General features: G+C 51.0%; 3 protein-coding genes across 3 annotated transcripts; 1 reads left to right on the top strand and 2 right to left on the bottom strand.

Annotated features, from left to right (window-relative positions):
* Nucleotides 1-1,691: 1,691 nt before the first annotated feature.
* SETTUDRAFT_105353 (uncharacterized protein) lies at nt 1,692-3,222 on the bottom strand (the record flags this gene model as incomplete). The annotated part of the gene is made up of 5 exons (XM_008024782.1): nt 1,692-2,310; nt 2,367-2,647; nt 2,703-2,818; nt 2,870-3,037; nt 3,096-3,222. The coding sequence occupies 5 exons, from the start codon at nt 3,220-3,222 to the stop codon at nt 1,692-1,694; spliced, it is 1,311 nt and encodes a 436-aa protein (XP_008022973.1).
* Nucleotides 3,223-4,758: 1,536 nt separating this feature from the next.
* SETTUDRAFT_167702 (uncharacterized protein) lies at nt 4,759-5,741 on the bottom strand. The gene has a single exon (XM_008024783.1). It carries the CDS (start codon nt 5,395-5,397, stop codon nt 5,191-5,193), a length of 207 nt encoding a protein of 68 aa, XP_008022974.1. The 5' UTR covers nt 5,398-5,741; the 3' UTR covers nt 4,759-5,190.
* Nucleotides 5,742-6,021: 280 nt separating this feature from the next.
* SETTUDRAFT_167703 (uncharacterized protein) lies at nt 6,022-8,330 on the top strand. Its single transcript, XM_008024784.1, has 5 exons — nt 6,022-6,260; nt 6,365-6,534; nt 6,640-6,766; nt 6,817-7,194; nt 7,246-8,330. The coding sequence occupies exons 1-5, from the start codon at nt 6,033-6,035 to the stop codon at nt 8,203-8,205; spliced, it is 1,863 nt and encodes a 620-aa protein (XP_008022975.1). The 5' UTR covers nt 6,022-6,032; the 3' UTR covers nt 8,206-8,330.
* Nucleotides 8,331-18,234: the final 9,904 nt, after the last annotated feature.

Genomic DNA, 18,234 nt, shown 5'->3' on the forward strand with positions numbered 1-18,234 from the left:
CTAAGCAACGTACGCGAGCTTAAAGCCTAATTAACGCTAATACGTGATCGGGTCTAGCGGCATAAGAGCTCGTCACTAGCGTCAATTATTGTGGCGATTAGCCAGCTTAAGAAGGGGGCAGAGAGAATAATGCTCTTAGCTAAGCTAATGCGTGATCGGATCGCCAGCCTTGAGAGGGCTAATGAGGTAGCAACAAAGCGTAGGTAGCGTAAAAGGAAGTGGATATAGAAGCATGGAGTGCTAACAAAGGGAGCTAGAGAGGATCTACTTGCTTAGCGTGAGGCTGATTAGCAGATTGCTCATGAAGAGCGTCAGGGAGGAGAGCGATCAGGTGTCAGCCGCCAGGCTTTGGCGCGCTGCAGTAGGTGTAGAGAAACTGGCCACAACTCGCGTACGTGCAAGAAAGATACTCTAGGTACTGCTTAATCTATTATATTAATATACAGTAAAGCAACTATATTGTGGTGGAACTACAGGCTTATAGAGGTGCGCAGGTTTGGTGGGGTGCGGCGCTCGCTTGTACGCGGCGCTCGCTTGTAAAACACGTTAGTTGTAGTTGAGCATAAGTTTAAGTAGAGACACTAACAAGACACCATGATGACACACGCACATGTATACATACGGATGCGACACTGGCTTGGTAGGCTCGTATCCGGGTATTTTTGAGTACTACTATATGAACTGCATTATCGTTGTTCATAATTTCTTCACACCCGAGCGGGCATGAGCCATGCGTGTGCAAAGCAAGAGATAGGCGAGAGACGAGGAAAGAAAAGAAAAGAAAAGAAAAGAAAAGAAACATGTGATAGGCAAACAGGAAATTTGTCCTCCTGGAACTAACATGGTACATATGTACGTACATGTACAACAATGTTGGGAAAAAGACGTGTGGGATAGATGGAGGTGGTTGTTGTTGTTGTTGTTGTTGTTGTTGTACTTGACAAAACATGATACCGTATTTGCAATGTTGACACCAAGAAGCGAGCCATGAACAGCGCCCCCCAAAAAAAAACAAGAGAACAAAGGGGACCACGAGGAAGAAGAGTGAGACGGGTAAAGGCAATTTTTTGGTTTACGATATCTATTCCCTGAATTCCACGAGGTTCCATCTCTCATCTCATCCGTTTGAGCTTCCCAAGAGGAAAAAAAAGATGTACTGCAATTTCAAAGTGCCCAGTCAAAAACACAGTCATGTGAGAGTGAGAGAGAGAGAGAGGAGAGGAAGACAAAAAGCCAGCATGGGTTTCCTTGGACTCGTTGTTCCACCAGAAACGCCGCTGAGACTTGTTATAAGGGGGGTAAACCATAGTTACACCGACACACATAGAGAGACAGAAAGCGAGAATAGCAAGAAAAAAGTGTGAACAAAGTCCATGGGGTAGATGTGTCAGACTCGCACGAAGTAATCACCCAGAGAACTGCGCTGCAGTCCACAATACTTGTCATGACCACGATGATGTAGACGCAAACACCCCTTTTCAGTTTCCATTTCTCCCCTTGTTTTGCTTTCTTTCTTTTCCAACTCACGTAGAGAACATGTGGTGTGCGTTTGTTCAAGACCCACAGCCGAGACTTTACCAAGTAGTGACTCTGGCCGAGGAAGACATGGGCTCTGCAAAGTTCACATGTGTACATTAGTCAGATGCGGGGGAAAAAAAAAGTGGAAAAAAATAAGGGAAGAGCAAGGAAGGCTAGTAGCGTGCTACTTGAGATTCACTCAACGCACTTCGCTTCATTGGTGGAGGAGGTGGCGGAGGCTTCTTTGACCTTGACGGAGGTGGTGGCGGAGGCGCCTTCTTTCCGTTGCCTTGCTCGGCCGTCGTCCAGCTTGCTGCTCGGGACACGACACTGCCCCGTGCGCTGCCTATAGATTCGTCGGCGCTGGGGGGCGATCTGTCACGGCGATGGCTATTGTTTCCATTGGACTGGGCATAATCATCGTCATAGTCGTCGGCAAAGGCATTCTGGGATCCACTGGTTTGGCGGACAGGGCGCAGATTGCTGCGACCCGAAGATATGACCGAGGATCCCGTAGGGGCCCGAGACAAGCGACGAGCGGGAGACTCGTCGCGGAGGCTGTTGGAATCGTCGTAGGTCGAGGTGCGACTGACAGAGGGGCGCAGACCATAATTGTTGGGAGAGCTGCTGGGGCCCGGCGAGCGACTGCGCTGCTTGGTCAGTTTGGGAATAGTCATGCGCGGAACCTCGGGCTCGGGCTCTTCTTCGACCGGGTTGAATCGCTCGGCGTAACCGTGGGCGGTATTGGATCGGGAGCGCGAGGGACGGGAGGGATTCAATCTGGCGGTGTCCCTGTGTGGTACGTCAGCTTTTGTGATTAGGCCATGTGCTGATGAGAATTTGCTTACTGAACAGGCCACTCTCGCTTGACATTGAGTAAGATCTCACGACAGCGGTCGTAGTAGCTCAACTCTGCCTCGAGGAAGGCCGTGAGGTCTTGGACCATGTCGACCTCTGCTTCCTTGATGTCCTGCATTCTCCGGAAGACCTCTTCGCTGGTCTCTTCGTACTTTGCCTTTTGGGCGCGGAGCTCCTCCTCCATGCGGAAGTCTTCCTTCTTGGTCTTTTGCATCTTTGCGAGTGACGTGTCATAGGCCAGGCGACGTGTCTCGAGCTTCTTGCGGGCAGCCTGGAAGGCGTTAGCTTTGGTGGTGGCCGTGGGCGGGAGCCGAATGCTGGCGTACCTGGTACTCCTTCATTTGGACCAGAGAGCGCTCGAGGCCCTCGAGCCATGTCGAGGTTGCACTCTGTATGTACGTCTCTTGTACTCTTGCCAGGCGCTCGTTTGCTCGACCGAGGGCTGCTTGTAATTAGCATGGTGCCGAATGGTGCGACGCGGGCGAGGGCGTACAGGAGAGGCAGGTGCCGTATTCCGAGTCGGGCTCAAAGTCCTCGCCGTGCGTCACCATGGAGGAGCCCAGGTGGCCGCCTGGAAGCTGCTTCTCCTTGTCGGCGCCTTCTGCACGCTTCGAGAGCGACTTGACGTAGACGCTCATGGTGCTGTGCATCTTCTCCATGCCTGGGCATAGCAGTTAGCCGGGGGCACGGGGTGGAAAGGGGCGGCAGGCGGAGGGTACCTTCATGGCGCAGGTTCATCTCCATCTCGAGGGCCTTGAACTCTTCGGACAGGCCCGTCCGGGCCTCGGCACCCATTTTTTCGTTTGTCCATTGCTTGAAGCGGTCGAATTTCTTGTTGATGTTCATGGTGGCGGCGGGGGGCGTGTGGAAGCGGCCGGCGGGGGCAGATTGGGTGGTGTATCAGAGAAGGAGGAGGAGGAGAGGGAAATGGGTAGGATGACGAGGTGGGGAGGCGGTGATAGCAGCAGGCGCTGGGCCGTGTCTATGGGCAGGGGTCCGGATTGCGCGTGCACGCCAGCAGGAACCAGGATGGCGGCGGCGATCAGTCTCGAGCGAAACCCAAGCGCCAGCGACCGAGAGACACGACGAGCGGGCGAGGGGTTTCAGCACTGGAGGGCGGCGTGCGCGGCCGAGGTAGAGCGCGAGGTAGAGCGGGAGAGGAAGAGGAAGAGGAGGAGGGAGAGGTGTGGAGAGGGGGGAAGGGAGAGGGGAAAGGGAGAGGCGAGGAAAGTGAGGCGAGAAAAGAGAGAGACCGCAACGCGTGTCAATATATTACCATCACCAGGCACGGACACGGGCGGCAATGCAGAGGGAGGCTGGCTGTCTGGATTATTCTGTTCTCCATGTATACGTATCGGCATTGCGGCCAACGGTGCTTGTGGCCACTGCGGGGGCGACCAGCCGCCGTGGCGGGCCCCGAGCTTACTCTCTGCTGCTACTCTGCCAGTTCTAGACATGTCAATCCTCGGTTTCACCCGTCCTGCCCTCGCCCATGCCGTCGCTCTATCTTTGGCCCTCTGCTGCTGCGCCGTGTCTCAGCCCGCTTGTGCGTGCTGCGTGAGTTTCACTTTGGTCGCTCGGCCTGCTGCCAGTCGTCTTCTTGCGCCGCCGCCGCCGCCGCCACCATCGCCACAACCACGACGACGACGACGACGACGACCAGAGGGAGAGGGCATGCTCGTCGTCTCGCCAGCTGCGTCAGCCAGTGCCCAGCGTCCTTTGTTCTGCCAGAGACGCTCCGAGCAAATCGCCGCCGCCACTACCAGCACCAGCACCAGCACCAGCACCAACACCAGCACCAACACCGCCACGACCCGTCGCCGCTGGCCGTCGTGCCCTCCCTATGCCATGCACATGTATCGACCGTGTATCTACTACCAAGCGCTTGGGGTAGCGCCCAAGAAAGCCAGCCTTGGGCGCCCTAGAGCGCCCTACGCCTAGTGCGCCGTCCAGACTGTCCAACAAGCTTCCATGATGCAGCCCCGTCGTTGTCTCCTGCCTATCTCGAGCCACATGTCCTTTGCCGCAGCCCGCTGTCTATCTATCCAATCCGTCCGTCTCTGTCACTGTCACGTCTCCTGTCTAGGTGTACACTGTCCGTGTCGCGAAGACGGCACAGTTCGCCTCCTTCCCGTGTCCGCTGCATCGCCGTCGACGTTGCACGCGGAAATTCTTGAACGAATGAAAAAAAAGAAGAAAAGAAGAAAAAAGAAACAAGCCTTCTACTACGTACATGGCTGACGGTACATAGTAGTAGTACACCTATAGCAGCCCCCAGCTCTGCTGGCACGGTTGGTGCACGTGACGTTGCAAGCGCCACCTCAAGTCGGCAACCTCAACCACGCATTTTTCATCCACGCAGCTCAACAATCCCCCCACAGCGCCCTCGCATGAACCCCGTCTGCCTGTGATCAAAGCGCGCCGACATGGCAGTGCTCGCCAGCGCATTTTCTCCTCGTCGCCTGTTCTGTCCGCATGCCGTCTTTTCGCTCTCGGTCCAGAAGCAACTTCACGCTGACTGCACAGGCTGTATACCACGTTGGCCAGTCAACAGAGCTGCAATCGCACGTGCAGAGGCGACAAGCAGAGTCCAGGGCGATGCGCTGCAACTCCAAGAGTGCCCAGGCCAATGGCACATCGACTACACGCACAAGGCACGTTTGCGCGCCCGCGCCCAAGACGAACCTGTTGATTACTCCCTGAGGGGCCATGCGAGCCCTCGCTTCCATCTCTTACCTCTCATCTCGCACCTCTTGGTTGCCTTGTCATGAAACCCAAAATTCATCAAAAGAGACGGAGCCCGGTGCGCGTGCGTCAGATGCTGCGTCCAACACCAAAATAGTCGAGCGGTATTTTGCGCTCCTGTTGCGGCTCCTGTGTGAGCCGCGCCCCAGTAGGCCCGTACAGTGGACGCGTTGGAGACTCCATACGGGCGCCCCCGCTACCGACGCGCGTAAGGACGGCAACCTCCACAGGGGCCGTGACGTCGCACACATTGCCCAGAGAGCAGTGAGGCTTCATGGCTCGCCCCATAGCCACCCTCGCACCTGGATCCATGGACATTCCGAGTAGCATCTGCCCTTTGCGTGGATGCCTCTGACGCGAGGCCAGTCTCATCACATGCCCATGGGATTGCGAGAGCCTGCAGAGACGCCCGTGGCCACTTGGCAAGCAGAGACATTGTGACGGGACAGCGCTGGAGGGATGCACGGCTAGGACATGGGCGGCGGCGACGGCAGGGCGAGTGCTGGCGAGTTGGCGTGCTGCAGCGGCAGTGGGAGCTGAGCATTGTTGGCCCTGCCCAAGGACATAGAGATAGCGCCAGAACCACGGGCTGCATTGCCCCCAAGAACACTACATAGGCCCATGATAATAATTTTGCAGCGGAAATGCTGCTGCCCAAAGAAGGCGCCCGCTACGTGTGCAGTCGCCGGGCCTGGTGCGGCCGGCGAAAAAAAGCCCAAGGTGCAGTTGGCCATTGTCCCGATGGATATAGCCACAGGGCCTGATGGAGCAGATCCTTTGTGCTAGCGGAGTGGCATTACCTCATGCGTCCCTAACCGTGTTGCATTCGCAGTTCCTCTCCTCATCCCGCAAGCGCAGCTGCAACCACCCACCACCACCCACCACACACGCACCGCCCGACGCCAGCAGCCATGGCCGACTCGGACTCTTCGCTGTCGTCTGCGCCCCCGACCGACGATGAAATGGACCTGGGCATTCCACAGGCGACGGCGCCAGAGCCCGCTGCCCAGAAAAAGAGGAAGAAGAAGAACGGCACCATCTTGACTTTTTTCAAACATCGCTCGCCTTCGCCGCCTCCCCGCAAGCGCGACCCCTCGCCGCCCCATGAGCCGGTCCCAGAGGACAATCCAGACATTGCTGTATGTATAGGACGCGTCCATCGCGTCCCGACGCGCCGTGTTGCGTCGCAATCGCGACCGACTTTTTCGTCGACCCCCCCCCCAGCTGATGCCAGGCGTCGCAGTTCATCGTCATGTTCCGGTCGCGCTTCAACGAAGCATTCCCGCGCGGCTCCCCCCATGTCGGCCCTCAGGATATCGAGTCAGGTGTCGCGGGCGACACGCCGTCGGCCGACGTCGAGGGCCTGCTGTGCGCCCTGCTTGGCCTTGTCCTCAATCGCAAGAAGCCTGTCGAGTGAGTCTAGCCCTTGTACCCTGTCCCAACCCATAATCCCCAGTCGCCCGCCCGTCCCACACACAACGACATGGCCCGCATGCTAACATGGCCCGCCCTCTGCAGAAAAGGCCACTACGGTCGGGCTCTCGAGGAAGCCATGCAAACCCAAAAGTCGCAATGGCCCGCCAAATGGACGACCAACCCACTCAGTGGCGGTCGCAGCTTCAATACAATGGCAGCTGAAGAGCGGGTGAGCCGTCTTCTCCCTTCACGGCCGCTGTATGCTGACCGGCGCTCCAGATAACTCTGCTCCACTCGCTGTGCCTGTGGAGCCTCAACCAAAACGAGCAAGTCAAGACCATGATCAACACGGCGTACAAGTCACGCACCACCAAAGACAGGCAAGACACAAACATTCCCTTGTCGGTGCAGGCTTGGGGTCGTGATGGCGACAAGCGTCGGTACTTCCTTGTCGAGGGACAAAACGACACCCATTTTCGTGTCTACCGCGAGACAGACCCCAAGTTGAAAAAGGTACAATGGGTCAGCGTCGCCGGCTCCATTGACGAGGTGCGCGCCCTCGCGAAGAAGCTGGAAGAGGTCGACGGTCACAAAGAAGCAAAAGCACTAGGCGAACGCATGCTCAACGCCATCCCGCGCTTTGAGGCTTCGGAGAACGTATGGTTATTGTCCTTTCTCTCTCTGCGTCCCAGGCTAACAATCGTATAGAAGCGGAAGCGACGCGAGTATACACGCCAGCGCAAAGATGCCTTTACACGCCCCGAACCCGGCTTCTCTCTGTACGAAGGCCGTACCCGTGGCAAGCGACAGCGATATACATTTGATGAAGAGGAAGACTTTGACTCGGACAACCTTTCCGTGCGTCGTTCTGGGAGACAATCAGGCCGCGACACTCCTGCAGCACCCTCTGGCCCAACTATCACCGCTAGCGGTCGGCAGGTACGGTCCCGGGCAACAGGCGCATATGGAGAGAAGCTGCACAGCGGACAGGTCGCAGACCACCCTTCACCCGCAACTGGCGACTACATACGATCAGACATATCAGAAGAACGACAGTCAGGCCATGGTGGTCGGGCGACACGCGCAGCCAACAGAGGTACCACAAACGGGCGTGTATTGAACCGCACGCTGGATTCAGAAGATGATGAGGACGCAACATCCTGGGACGGTGGAGACGACGAAGAGGATGAAGCTGACCAAATCGACTTGGACGATGACGACGACGATGGTGCCGCCGATGCTTCGTCTGAGGAAGACGAGGAGCCAAGCCTTATGGTCACCCTCCGCTATCGTAAACCCGGGTCCGACGCTCAAGAACCCGATACCGCAATGGCCGGCAATGAAGCTACAAACCCTTCTGACGCCCCAACGTCGCAACCAACACAGCAGCATGCCACGCATAATCACGAGCCAGTAGCATCCGTATCCCAACCCGAGGTATCCTCAACTCTGAACGGCCTTTCCACACCATTCCAACAGCTTCACGTCGCTCCTCCTGTCCCCGTCGCTTCTCAGCCACCTGCAGTGAATTCAGACTCCACGCCCAGACAAGACGGCTTCTTTTCTGCGCCGACGCCGCCATACAGCGCACCCGAGGAAGCGCCCAAGCCGCAGACAGCAGCTGACCAAGCTCCTCGCATCAACATTGAGGTGTCTTCAGCGCAATAAGCAGCGCCTATCTATTTATCTGTTTCCCTTGGCCGCCCGCGGTTTTTGACTCAACGACTTGCTTTTTTACGGCATAACTACCACCAGTCCCTTGCTATTAAGTGTGAGCAACAATGACTATACCCAAGTTTTTTTTTATCCGCATTCTCTTCCTGTCCCCTTTCTGTCTCTTTTTATCAAATCAAATGACTTCTCCTTTACACAACTACCTACTTGTCAGTTTCCGTTTTGCCCTAGCTAGAAGATGAAGAAGACCAAAAAAAACACTCACACATACATACATATACGATGAAGACTACGTACGTAACCATGGATACCCGATGCCGCGATAATTCCTTTTTTTTTGGTTCTCTTTTACTCTCTTTTTTTTCCAATTCATATCGTCCCTTGTTTTTAATGACGAGTCATGTTGTTTATGCGTGGATAAGTGGGGCCAGTATGTGTGTTTGTGTGGATGTCTATGGGTTTCGGCACGCCACATGTCCATGTGCATGTGCATGAATGAATAAATACCGGGATAGCTCATGAATCCGTGTGCTTAGTTTGCTTAACTAGTTTGATTGCTTGTTCGAGATTTATATATAACGTGTTTCACAAGCGAGCGCCGCGTACAAGCGAGCGCCGCACCCCACCAAACCTGCGCACCTCTATAAGCCTGTAGTTCCACCACAATATAGTTGTTTTACTATATATTAATATAATAGATTAAGCAGTACCTAGAGTATCTTTCTTGCACGTACGCGAGTTGTGGCCAGTTTCTCTACACCTACTACAGCGCGCCAAAGCCTGGCAGCTAACACCTAATCGCTCTCCTCCCTAACGCTCTTTATAAGCAATCTGCTAATTAGCCTTACGCTAAGCAAGTAGATTCTCTCTAGCTCCCTTTATTAGCACTCCATACTTCTATATCCACTTCCTTTTACACTACCTACGCTTTATTGCTACCTTGTTAGCCCTCTTAAGGCTAGCAATCTAATCGCGCATTAGCTTAGCTAAGAGCATTATTCTCTCTACCCCTGTAACGGCGCAGGTAAGGCAGGTCGGATCTGTTTCGGTCGTAGGATCACTCAGAGGCATATGGGAGTGCGTGGGATCACAAAGAGCCTAGATTCAACAAGCCACCTATAGGCCTTGTACGAAAGGATATCAAAAGTCTACAGAGCTAGCTACAGGGAGTGTCTCAATATATACCTATCCTAGTCGGGTCCGAATTCGGATCCGACCTCGGGCGAATGGCTGATGAAGGGCGGCAGGTACTTCCTCCGATCCGGCTCTGGGATTGGCTCAATACTTGGCGAAGTTGTAACATCGTTACAACCCCCTTCTTAAGCTAGCTAATCGCCGCAATAATTAACGCTAGTAATAAGCTCTTATGCCGCTGGACCTAATCACGTATTAGCGTTAATTAGGCTTTAAGCTCGCGTACATTGCTTAGGGTACAAGCCTGCTAGATAGCCTCTGCAAGAGCAGCTACTTGTTACAGGTAACAGGAAGGATCTCTCCTGGACGAAGGCCGCAGGTTGGAGACCATTGGGCGCCACGTCAAAAGGTAATGATCACCGCGGGGCGATGATCACGTGATTGGCATCACACCAAGACCGTGGCATCAGTGATGCCACCCCGGGCATGTGAGGACATGGCCTCACAGGACGGGCTGGGAGTCAGTGACTCCAGGAGTCTTGTCCGATGCTAGGACCAAAGGCAATGGATATAAGAATGGGTTGGATTTCATTATTACATTCGTTGTGGTCAACTCAAATTGTACTTTCTTACTAGTTACTTTAACTTAACAAGATCGTTACTAGTTATTCTATCCTAGATAGAATTGATTGTTACTTTTCTACTTCGTTAAGTCTGATAACTCTTTTCTAAACGGAATCACTCCTACAACAATCACGCAGCCTAACCACTCCTGACCACTCGCCCTAACCTGGACTGAGCTTAGGTAAGTATATAGTGCCACCCCGTGTAACACTTTGACCACCAGGAATTCCTTTGGACGGATTAGCCAGTAGAACGCCTGATTGAGATTCAAGATGTCTCACGTTCACTCCTAATCTCAGGCCAGCGCCGGTGGACTAGTCCAGGGTCCTGGACTAGTGCCTAACCTAGCAATCGACGACGAGATGCTGACCCCAAGTGACGACGAAGACGACGACGACGTAAGGAACTTAAGAGAATTGCGTAATCTTAGGCGACAGGCCACGATCTATGCCTAACAAATAAACGGCATGCAGGAAATGATCAATTAGCTTGTGGGACAGCTGATGGCTACCCTAAACGAGAAGAAATCCACGACCAAACCCAAAATAGCGTCACTAGAGAAGTACGACGGGAATCACAACGATTTGTGGACATTCCTCACTAGTGTCGACTTATATTGCGAATACCATGAGGTACCTAATAACCAGGAAAAGATCCTTGTAACTAGCACTTACATGAAAGGCAAAGCAGCTAGATGGATGTAGCCTTATGTTAAGGACCTCTTAAAGGATGCCACAAACAAAGGGACTAAGACTGAGACGCAAGACCTATTTGAGAATTAGGACAGCTTCAAGAGGGAGCTAGGCCGTATCTTTGGGGAAATTAACAAAAAGAAGCAGGCGGAAAGAGCTATCACGCACCTACGCCAGACCAAATTAGTATCCGCGTACACAGCCGAGTTCAAGCAACTCTAGGCTTAGATCGACTGGAACGACGCTTCGCTACGGACAGTATTTGAAGCAGGTCTGAAGGAAAATGTTAAAGACAGACTTATGCACCACAACGAACTAGAAACACTACATAATCTAATTAAATTAGCGACACAAATTAATCATAGGCTATAGGAAAGGAACGAGCAGAAACGAAAACAATTCCAGCCAACGGCGGCCAACACTAAGAAATCTAGGAACAATAAGGATAAAGACGGTAACACAATCATAACAGGTAAGGTTCAAGACAAGTCACGAAGCTAGAAAGCCCGAGGAAAAGTCTAGGACGGCCTTTCTAAGAAAGAACGCTAGAAGCGTTACGACAACAAAGCATGTCTCTAATGCAGTGAAGTAGGACACTTCCGCAGAGACTGCCTGAAGAATGAGGTAAAACAGGCTGTAGTCAAGATTGGAATGCTTCGACTACCTACGCCTTACCCCAGACTAGAGCTCCTATCTAATGACAATCTTAGCGACCTAGATTTGTATAATGAAGCTCGCAGAACAGTTGAAGAAGACTACGTAGTAGTTCCCCAGCTCGTTCCCACCAATGTATTTAAAGAAACACCCCAGGACACCGATTGGGTAGTCCAGGTGGCCGACGCACAGCAACGACTAGACCGAGGCGATTGTTGGGTGTGCGGAGATGCCACGCACCTGGCCGACGAGTGTACCCTTAGAGGAGGAAGAGTCGCGGTTGTCGGGTACAACGCGGAGGAACTAATACAACGGGCAGATCAGAAACAACTGTACTTCTTAGAAGGAGAACTAGATCCCTCAGATTAAGAAGAAAATAACGATTAGGAAGAGGACGAACATTAGTTGCTCCCATGGACCTAGTGCAGACGTACGCACTATTATTTATTCTATGTCCAACAGTATAAGGATACGCAACGCACCGAGAGTAGCCCGTATCACTACCTTATACATACGGCAGCATGTAAGGACGACGAATGCAGAAAGCACGGACAAGAGGTATCTAATGGACATCACCTCATCCTATAGATCGATTGTAAGAGAAAATGCTGCCCTTAACACTAAGGAGCAAGAGAAAACAGTAGGATCCACTACAAGGATCCCTTGCACGATCGGATCCCAGCACGACAGTATACCACTTACAACTGCCCAATTCATGAAAAGGGACAACAAGAGGAGCACGAGCAGTTGGTGTGGATCAATTGCATAGACAGGTGCTAGTTCCACTAAAACCAAAGACTCGCTGCTAGGAACGCAGAACACCCGCTCTACAACACGATCCCAACAAAAGAATGTAGGACGGCCAGATGCCAGATGCATCACACGCCGCCAGAGGGCGCGCGTAAGCCAGAAACGGTAGAGGAAATGGTTCCCCACACCAACCTACACTAGTCCTATTGCACGGATGATCATTGTATGACCCACCGTAGTTCAAAGGACGACCACGGATACTTTCCCCAAAAAGGCAAAGGCCTTGGGAAAAAGCAGTCAAAAAACTAGGATGCCACCAGGGACAGGGTCACGCTGGTAAAGGCAGTCCTAAAACGACCCTTAAGAGAGTACGGGAGGATCACGGGGGAAACATGAGTTTCCGGATCCCAGCGAACGTACTTACGCATAAAATAATGGCGACTATAGATAGCGGTGCCGGAAGAACAGTAATTTCTCACAAGGTAGTGGAGAAGTACAACATACCATATCGAGCTAAGGAACAGCCGATACGAATGGTATTAGCCGACAATAGTCCCGCGACGTACGGGAACGGCATGATAAGGCTTGAGACGGAATCAGTACCGCTGACGGTAGCTGGTATACGTAGCCCTAGGAACATCGACATTATGGATCTCGGAGAAGACGACATGTTGATTGGCCATGATTGGTTAAGACAGCACAACCCGATAATCGACTGGCAATAGAAGACTATACTCAGCCGAGAACCTGCGCGCAAGGTTGCTGGAGTAAGACATGAGACACGCCCGACAAATCAGAGCTCAACCCGAGAAGGGAGATTTGGCAAGATCTCACCGCATAAGATCGCGAGGATCTATGCGAAGGACCCTTAGAAGATAGGAGTCATATAGGTACGGCAGATCGCGACCACGAAGGAAGGATCTCCACCTAAGTTGGCGATACCAACAGAATACGATACGAACGAGTTCAGAGAACTGTTCGAGGAAACCGAAGCAACAGAATTGGCAGAACACCAAGAATGGGATCACGAGATCCACATTGAAGAAGGAGCCAAGCTTACACCAGGACCGATGTACCCTATAGCACCAGAACATGATGGTGAGCTAAGGAACTACCTGGTAAAAAACCTAAAGAAGGGGTTTATCCGAGAAAGCAGTAGCCCCATAGCTTCCCTGGTCTTATTCGTGAAGAAAAAGAATGGGAAATGGCGATGCTGCATTGATTTCAGACGACTGAACGATGTCACCAGGAAGAACCGATACCCCTTACCACTAATTACGGAGCTCATGGATCGACTCCAAGGAGCCAAGTGGTTTACGAAATTCGACGTTCGGGAAGGATTTTACCGTATTCGAATAGCCAAAGGACACGAATGAAAAACGGCATTTAAGACTAAGTATGGATTGTACGAGTACACAGTTATGCTAATGGGTCTTACGAACGCGCCTGCAACTTTCTAGTCCGTAATTAATAAGGCACTCCACGAGTATTTGGGAATATTCGTGACAGCGTATTTAGACAATGTACTAGTGTACTCTAAGGGAACGCTCAAGGAACATGTCAAACATGTCAAAAAGGTACTTAGGAAGCTTAAGGATTACAAGCTGTACCTCTAACTAGAAAAATGCGAATTCCATTAGACAAGAACGGAATTCCTAGGATTTGTAGTATCTAGGGACGGTGTTAAAATAGATCCAAAGAAAGTCTAGACTGTACAGGAATGGCTAACCCCTAAGACAGTTAAGGACGTGCAATCCTTCCTAGGATTTGCGAACTTCTACAGAAAGTTCATTAGGAATTACTCCTGGATTACAGCACCTCTTATGGAAATTATGAAAAAGGATATAGGGTTTAAGTGGACCCTAGAATGTTAAGAAGCGTTTGAAGAACTTAAACGGACCTTCCTAAAAGCACTAGTACTAGAAATGTATGACTCTAGCTGGAGAACAAGGGTCGAGACCGACGCTTCCGACTACGCTCTCGGAGCTGTACTGTCACAGCAGAGCCTAGACGGGAAATGGAGACTGGTGTTCTACCATTCTAGGAAGTTCTCAGGAGCAGAACTTAACTATGATGTTCACGACAAGGAGCTACTGGGAGTAGTTGATGCCTTTGAACAATGGGAAGTGTACCTACTAGGACTCCCACACTAGATCAAAGTCTTTTCTAATCATTAGAATCTGACGAGTTTCATGACGACCAAGAAACTCAACCAACGACAGGTTCGCTAGGCAGAAACGCTGGCTTAGTTTGACTTCAAGATAACCCACAGAGCTGGATCGCTCAACGGGGCGGCAGATGCCCTGAGCTGAAGATCAGATCTAAGGGAAGAAGGTCACAAAGAACCACACGATGCAATGCTGAAGAGGATGCCCGACGGCAGTCTCAAGTATAATTAGCCAGACTTGGCGAAGATAGCTGTAGTTGCTCACCAAGTTATGACGCTACAACAGCAATGGCAGGAAAAAGCATACGCGGAACACCCGGAAGGCCCTTTGGGACCACACCTTGACAAACGGGATCCACCCGATAGGAATCGACCGTATGTGCCAGAACACATGAGGAAAGGCCTCATCCAGGAACTGCACGAGTCCCTAGAATACGGGCACGCAGGATTAGAGGAAATGGTTAGGCGACTAAATAAGGCGTTCGAAATACCACGCTTGCGAGCGACGGTGCAGGATACCCTAGGCAACTATTTGGCATGTCACCAGAACAAGCCCAAGAGACATAAGCCCTACAGCCTGTTGCAACCCTTACAGCCACCAGCACGACCATGGACTAGCGTTACGATGGACTTCATAGTGAAGCTCCTGAAATCGGTCGAACCTGGATCTAGACGACTTTGCGACACGATTTTAGTAATCCTGTGTCGATTGACTAAAGGAGCAAAGTTTGTACCAACGGAAGAAACTATAACAGCGGAAGAATGTGCATACGAGGTAGACAAGGCACTTGTATTGGAACATGGGATGCCCGTAGAATTTATTACGGATAGAGATAAGCTGTTTACATTAAAGTATTGGTCAACGTTTATAGCAAAATTGGGAACTAAGCGAAAGCTCTTGACGAGCTTCCACCCCAAAACCAACAGACAAACAGAACGAACGAATTGAACCTTGGAACAATACTTGCGAATGTACGCCAATAAGCTGCAGGACAACTAGGTTGAACTCCTGCTAAGAGCACAATTGGCCTACAATAGTACGAGATTAGCAACGACAAAACACTCGCCACACTATGCAAACTACGGATATGAGCTAGTCGCTTATCGAGATCTAAAGGATATTGAAAGCATCGCAGTTAGAGCAGACAATAAAGCTTGACTAATGCGCGAGTTACACGAAGAACTAAGTAAAAACATCGCTTATAGGAACCTTACGATGTCTAAAGCTGCAAATAAGTAAAGGATTGAGGGACTAACCTTTAAGAAGGGGGATAAAGTCTTCTTGTCACGACAAAACCTAAAGACTAAGCGACTATGCAGAAAATTGGACAACCTCTGAGTAGGACCATTCGAGATCCTAGAGGAAGTTAGGGAAGTAAATTACAAGCTACGACTACCCTAAGGCATGCGCATACATAATGTTTTCCACAAGAAACTATTAGAACTAGCACCCCAAAACGCCGAGTTGCTAGAAGAACTGGAACTCGAGGATGACGAGTACGTAGTCGAGGAAATTAAAGACCTACGGAAAGATGGCAGTTAGTGGAAGTACTTGGTCAAGTAGGAAGGATGGCCCAAGAGCTATAACACCTGGGAACTAGAAGGAAACCTAACGAACTGCAAGTCACTGGTACGTGAGTACCATTGGAAATATCCGAAGAAGCGAGAACCGGGTTCTTGAGGGAAAGGAAGTAGTCAAGGGAAAAAGGGTCGAAAGAAGAAGAGTTAGCCTGTAACTAGCCCAAGTTAGTCGACTGTTTGGGTAGCGATGGTCCGGTTGTCGGAAGGTCCGTACTAGGGGCAGAATTCCCCTCGGCCTGCTCTTTCGCACGATCCTGAAGATTCAAGATAGCAAGATCTCGATCAGCAAATGCTTGCTCTTGCGCCTCAGCCTCTAGGAGTTCTAGCTCACGCTAGGCTAGCTAGGCCTTTAACCGCGCAATCTCGATCTGTTTCTACCGCTTCTCCCGCTGAACTTTCTCCTACTCTTCCTTAGAAACGAATAAGCTACACTTAGCTGCAACTAAAATGCACCTGGCACAACAACTAGTCGCCGTGTCTACAAAGCAACGGAGGTTCTTCTCTTTACACCGCTTGCACCGAAAAGTCATCTCTAGACCCTGCTCTTTCACTTGATCAGCACGGGCGCGACGTTGAGAAGTTGAGTTCTGAGCACGAACACGACGAGAAGGCTGAACCTTGGGCATGGTTAGGAAGGCATGGAGGAAGGAACGCTTACGATACGACGGGCGTACCGCACTATTTATTCAAGCTACCCGCTAAGTGATGGCACGGGGGAACAATAATCTAGGGTATTGGGACGATACGCCTAAGAGGGGGGATAATGTTACAGGTAACAGGAAGGATCTCTCCTGGACGAAGGCCGCAGGTTGGAGACCATTGGGCGCCACGTCAAAAGGTAATGATCACCGCGGGGCGATGATCACGTGATTAGCATCACGCCAAGACCGTGGCATCAGTGATGCCACCCTGGGCATGTGAGGACATGGCCTCACAGGACGGGCTGGGAGTCAGTGACTCCAGGAGTCTTGTCCGATGCCAGGACCAAAGGCAATGGATATAAGAATGGGTTAGATTTCATTATTATATTCGTTGTGGTCAACTTAAATTGTACTTTCTTACTAGTTACTTTAACTTAACAAGATCGTTACTAGTTATTCTATCCTAGATAGAATTGATTGTTACTCTTCTACTTCGTTAAGTCCGATAACTCTTTTCCAAACGGAATCACTCCTACAACAATCACGCGGCCTAACCACTCCTGACCACTCGCCCTAACCCGGACCGAGCTTAGGTAAGTATATAGTGCCACCCCGTGTAACACTACTAGAGTAGGCGTACGCAGCTATATATTAAGCTTTAATAGAACAGTGTCTAGCTAGAAAGGAACAAGGCCTACGCCTTAAAAGGCTAAGCAGATATTAGCTGCCGTAAAGGATTGATCGAAGGCTACCTTGAACGCTGGCAGAAACTCAAGCTTGGTGATATAGTTAATGTGGTTGCGTATTAGGCTCTCTACCTCACGGCTGTACGCGCGCTTTAATGGCGAGAAGCAGCCAACGTTAAGAGGCTGGAGTAGGTGAGATAAGTGAGGCGGCATATAGAGCGTATAGATATTATTTGCCTTACAGAGCTCTTAGAACTTAAGTGACTAGTGGCTCTTATAGCTATTAAGAATAAGCAGCTAGCGTACCCTAACAACCTTGCCATCTGTATGCTTGACAAAGTGCTTTAGCCACTTAACTCCTAGCTTATTAGTCGTCCAGCCGTTGTCGCTAACTGCGATCGCCCAGTCGCGTGGGATCTCTGTCTCCTTATACTAGGCAGATAGGTGATGCTTGCTAGTAAAGATAAGGAATAGTAGGATAGACTAGCTAGCTGCATTGATCCTAGCGATAAACGTTACCTACTCTTGGCCACCTAGTTAAACAGCCTTTGGCCGGCCTCTTCTCTCTAACGCTGTAACGACTAGCTAAGTCGCAATCTTGCCTATTATAAAGCCTGCTTTGTTGAAGTTGTAGACGTCTTTGTTATAGATGCTGTACTTGGCCTTTGTCTTCTCCACAAGCTTAAACTAGCTCTTAATTAAGACTAGATCTTCATATAAGGCTCTTTACCTATTGTACGCTTAATTAAAACGCGTTGTAAGACTGTTAGTACGCTTAACAAAGTTGCGCGGCTAGTAGACGCCAACCTAGCTAGCGCCGCGCGTAGCTAGTAGTCTATTAGCTATATCTCGCATAGCTGCATAGGTAGGCGAAAATCCACGTAGATCTAGATTAAGTAACGTATGTGGCAAGCGAGCGCCGCAGGCAAGCGAGCGCCGCACCCCACCAAACCTGCGCACCTCTATAAGCCTGTAGTTCCACCACAATATAGTTGTTTTACTACATATTAACATAATAGATTAAGCAGTACCTAGAGTATCTTTCTTGCACATACGCGAGTTATGGCCAGTCTCTCTGCACCTACTACAGCGCG

Source organism: Exserohilum turcica, assembly GCF_000359705.1.
Source record: "Exserohilum turcica Et28A unplaced genomic scaffold SETTUscaffold_13, whole genome shotgun sequence".
Classification (NCBI taxonomy): Eukaryota; Fungi; Ascomycota; class Dothideomycetes; order Pleosporales; family Pleosporaceae; genus Exserohilum; species Exserohilum turcicum.

Excerpts from the sequence above, each read along its gene's own strand:
- SETTUDRAFT_167703 (XM_008024784.1), top strand. The coding sequence starts at position 6,033 with ATGGCCGACTCGGACTCTTCGCTGTCGTCTGCGCCCCCGACCGACGAT. Across the intron at positions 6,261-6,364 it reads AGGACAATCCAGACATTGCT|TTCATCGTCATGTTCCGGTC; the intron begins GTATGTATAGGA and ends CAGGCGTCGCAG. Across the intron at positions 7,195-7,245 it reads GCTTTGAGGCTTCGGAGAAC|AAGCGGAAGCGACGCGAGTA; the intron begins GTATGGTTATTG and ends ACAATCGTATAG.
- SETTUDRAFT_167702 (XM_008024783.1), bottom strand. The coding sequence starts at position 5,397 with ATGAAGCCTCACTGCTCTCTGGGCAATGTGTGCGACGTCACGGCCCCT.